The sequence below is a fragment of the Poecilia formosa genome, unplaced genomic scaffold, assembly GCF_000485575.1.
Source record: "Poecilia formosa unplaced genomic scaffold, Poecilia_formosa-5.1.2 Scaffold1606, whole genome shotgun sequence".
Lineage (NCBI taxonomy): Eukaryota > Metazoa > Chordata > Actinopteri > Cyprinodontiformes > Poeciliidae > Poecilia > Poecilia formosa.
Window position 1 is genome coordinate 496 of NW_006801545.1, and position 4,294 is coordinate 4,789.

At 37.7% G+C, this 4,294-nt stretch overlaps 1 protein-coding gene and 1 gene segment (V, D, J or C); both read right to left on the reverse strand.

The window, feature by feature from the left end:
* Nucleotides 1-590: 590 nt before the first annotated feature.
* On the reverse strand, nt 591-1,989 carry LOC107835323 (uncharacterized). The gene is made up of 3 exons (XM_016667661.1): nt 1,734-1,989; nt 1,047-1,388; nt 591-934 (listed from the first exon to the last, which is right to left on the reverse strand). Exons 1-3 carry the CDS (start codon nt 1,765-1,767, stop codon nt 591-593), a joined length of 720 nt encoding a protein of 239 aa, XP_016523147.1. The 5' UTR covers nt 1,768-1,989.
* Nucleotides 1,990-3,863: 1,874 nt separating this feature from the next.
* LOC103132938 (Ig heavy chain V region XIG14-like) lies at nt 3,864-4,288 on the reverse strand. The segment is given in 2 exon segments: nt 3,864-4,171; nt 4,241-4,288. Coding segments are annotated over 2 exon segments (354 nt in total).
* Nucleotides 4,289-4,294: the final 6 nt, after the last annotated feature.

Genomic DNA, 4,294 nt, shown 5'->3' on the forward strand with positions numbered 1-4,294 from the left:
AAAAAACTAATTATGCTGCATCTTTGCATTAATAACCATAAAATTTACACCAAGTATTTTTATATTTTTATCTTTTTCTCTTCTTGTTCTCTCAAGTCTTGTCTTCCCATTCATGGTGGAAAATATTAAATGAGTGTTGTCTTCTTTGTTTTCTGTGTTTAGTCCTGTCCCTGTCTTGTCTTCCCTGTTTGCTTCCCAGGTGTGTTTCATTCCCTGATTACCATCCATGTGTATTTAAGGCCACCTGTTGTCTTTGTCTCTTGTCGGGTCCTCATCGTATTTCATTGTTTCGGCGACTGTCTGTTCCTGAGTTTTTTGTCAGTAAATCAACTTTTACAATGACAGCCTGGGCTTCCAGGCGTCTTCCTCACCTCCATTATCCGCACATCATGACAATGTGTAGAGGTGGAGAAGAAATGTTTACAGACTACAGCTTTGAGACAATGGTTATAGATGTAGTAATGAATGAGTGAAATGTAGAAAGTGAAAAGAATCATAAAAGTGTTAGCATCTGTACTGTTTGATAAAACAGACCAGACACATTATAATCATATTGCTCTAGGATTTTTTGTACTGCTGCTCCACTGTCTTCAGTCACTGTGCTCTCTTGCACAGAAGTAAACAGCAGAGTCCTCTGCAGTGAGACTGGTGATCTGCAGGAACTGAGTGCTGCTGGAAACATCCTGAGTGAAGCTGAAACGGCTCTGAAAGGAGCTGGCATAGGTAGCAACAGCTGAACATGTGTTTATCCACCCAATCCATTCTAAACCTTTCCCAGGTTTCTGTCTTATCCAGTTCATGTCATTATCTGTCATTGTGTAACCAGATGTGACACATGAAATCTTCACAGTGTCTCCTGGTCTTTTCACCTCAGAGGATTGAGGCTGCTGCAATTTGATCTCATTCCAAACACCTGTAACATTACTTTTGCACCCTGTTTAAAAAAAAGCAAAAAGAGTTTTCATTAACTTTTCTTCAGCTTATATCAACAGTTGCCCCATGTTGCCTTTAGACTAATTTTCATGATCATCTGAGTAATTTCTCACTTCTTTCAACTGTCAAGTCAACATGATGCTTTTCATCATTGAACCATCCAGGTATCTCTGCTCTGCAGCCGTATCGTCCAGCATCTTCCTCTGTGAGTTTGAGGATGGTCAGAGAAACGTCTCCTTCATCCAGTCGTCCCAGTAGCTGATACCTGCTGGAAGCTCTGGTCTCAACTTTATGTCCGTCTGTAGAGAGGAGCTGATTGTTGCACTTGCTGTTCGGTATCTCTCCTCGACCCCAGCAAACATGCACCGCTCCGTTAGTCTTTATATCATATTTACAGGGCAGAGTCACATACTGACCCGTCTGACCAACAACTCTCCTGCCATCACCTCCTGACACTGAAAACAGAACATTAACAATCAGCTAAACATCTCCATCTCTGGTTCATTTCGCAGACAGAAACCAGTTCATTGTAATTTAGTGATTTAATGTGATTCAATGGTCATCATTGACCTCAGTGACTCAAAAAGTCTGAAAATGAAGACAGACGCTACGACATGTCAGTGATCAGCAGAGCTTCGCCTCTGCAGCTGATTTGATCTGAGAAAGTTTCTAACAAAAACCAGAACCTTCAGAAACAAGATGGATGTTCTTCATTTAAAAGAACGAAAACCCTGGAAATCCTGCATGTAGAAACACACAGAACTGCAGCAACACAAACTAGATCAGAACAGGACGATTACCTGTGAGCAGCGTGATCAGCAGCACGACCTTCATGATGAACAAGCAGCACGGTTTGACAACCAGCTGCTGAAACTCTGCCGTCACCACAGCTGCTCACTGCTTCACACGGGGTGGCGTGACAAGAACTAGACCTCAGAGTGGTCGGAGAGGAAGTAGAGAGTTGCTGAGGGACGGAGAGCAATCCTTCAGAGCTTCCAGGAACTGGAGAAACCAAACCAGACCTGCTGCTTCCTCTCATCTTTTAATAAACATCTAAACGACAGAAACAGCTTTAATCTGTCTCAATATGTTTCTGCAGCTAACAGTTCTAGTATAAATAATAAACATTATTTTACACTCAACTTTAATATTTTCTAAGTTTAATGGCTTCAGTTGGTCTTTTTGTTCACAAGAATCAAGCTGCTGTTGATATTATGTCACGATAAGTTTAGTTTCACATTAACTGAATCAACAGGATGTGCAGCAAAATAGCACCTTCATTTTATAATGTGTAACATAAACACAAGAAATTGTTAAAAAATAAATCAAGTTTCTTGGCCTTTGGCTATTTCTGACTTTTTATTTATTTATTTATTTTTATTTTATTTTATTTTTTTTTTTTGTCTGGTTTTAGAAGTTCAGATAATCCCAATTTATATTAATGTTTCTGGTCTCTCTTATTTTGCGCTTATTTTATTTTTAATATAATCTTTGGTTGGGGAAAAAAAACAACAACAACAACATAATGTGTCATTATATGGCTGTGCTTTTTCATTATGCTTCATAATCTTAATCACAAATAATAATTATTTGATTCCCCATACTATTTGTTTTTTGAGCTCATACAACTCAATTATTCTTTATGTTGCAGTTTTTTAAACAATAAAGCTCCTCTTACATTAAGTTTTTCATCAAACATGACATTGTTTGAGTATCAATTTAATTAGATGAAAACAGCTTTTTGAATTTCCGTAATCTTGACCATCTGCAGCTTTAAATATGCAATAAAACAAGAAAGTTTTTGAGCTTCTCTGTGTGTTTGAAGCAGCTGCAGATACTTTGTTTTTGCTTTAGACCAATGGATTTAAATTCTCCAAGAATGTGAGATTCTAATGTCCCTGAGGACGGAGCGGTGTGTGTGTGTGTGTGTTTGCAGGGAGAAAACTTTACTGAAGTCAGCTCCTTCTACACAAACTACATTTTTAGTACAAATTATTTAGAAAACACTTGAGAGTTGGTTAAATTCTGTTCAAGGAGCCGCAGTGAAGCAGAGGAAACTGACTCAGTTAAGTTTTCATCTACAGAAACATTTTTCACTCAAATGTTTCATTTTATGGTTACAGATATCTGAGGACTAAATAATCCCTAAATCTTTGTTTTTGCAACAACTACAAAATATAAAAATTATTTTTCTCTTCAGTAATTAAAATGGTTTCAGAGCAACTGATAGGACAATATTATTACTGAGAATATACTTGATACAATAAAGATTCAACTTAAATCAGGATTTATGAATGTTTATTTGCATGACTCCCATTTCACCACAACTGTTATGTACGGAGGTAAACCGATAGCTATGCCATCACTGGTCGTATACTTTAATATACTTTTTCAACACAAAAGTAAAAATCTTGATTTATATTTTGTGGCAGTTCATTGCATAATGACAGATTAACCAGTCACAAATGGCTCTTGCATTACTTTATAATCTTGCTGATCTAATATATATGACGTTTTGAACAGGATGCAGATCTCTGAGTGATGCTATTTTGTGTTTAGTGGTGGATATTTTAGTTGGTAATTCATTAGCAGAGTGAGGATCACCATAAACTGGACTATTACAAATCATACAAACCAATTTGACACAAAATTACTTTTTTTTATGCTGACTCGTTATTTCACAGAAGGTTTTGAAACAGTAAATCGCAAACAACAGTCTTTGATTTTAGAGTGTGCTAAGAATTTTATGATGGATTGGAAAACAAAATAAAACTAGTGAAATTAAAACTTTTCCATAATAATTATCATGGACTTTGAAAAAGAATGTCCAATGGAGTCATTAATGGTTTTACAGCGCCTCCTCTGGTGGTTTTATAATGTATGTGTTGAGGTCCTGAGAGGTTTTTGTTCGGCTCTCCTGCTTATTTGTATCACTGTGAGTCTCTGGCACAGTAATACACAGCAGAGTCTTCAGGCTGCAGATTCTGTCCATTCAGAGTCACTGTGTTACTGGACTCTTGTACTGTAATAGTGAACTTGTTCTTTAAAGAATCTTTGCGAGCTCCTGTGCATCCAGAGCACATGTAACCAATCCACTCCAGTCCTTTTCCTGCAGGTTGTCTGATCCAGGCTGTTCCATATGTGCTAACAGAATAAGAGACCTGACAGGTGATCTGCAGTCGTTCACCAGGCAGCACAGACACAGAGGCTGACTGTCTCAGAGTCTCAGACCAAGCTCCTGGAAAAACAACATTTTGTGAGTTTCAAACCATGATCTGGTGATTCTCACAAATCTAGAAATTCTTACCTGATCCAGCTGCTAACAGCAGCAGCATCAGAGTGACAGAGAACATGGTTGGTG

Bases quoted from the DNA above. Each gene is read 5' to 3' on its own strand.
- LOC107835323 (XM_016667661.1), bottom strand. From the start codon at position 1,767: ATGAAGGTCGTGCTGCTGATCACGCTGCTCACAG. The intron at 1,389-1,733 runs GTAATCGTCCTG...TTCTGTTTTCAG, and splicing joins GCTGATCACGCTGCTCACAG to TGTCAGGAGGTGATGGCAGG. The intron at 935-1,046 runs GTGAGAAATTAC...TTTTTTAAACAG, and splicing joins TGACTTGACAGTTGAAAGAA to GGTGCAAAAGTAATGTTACA.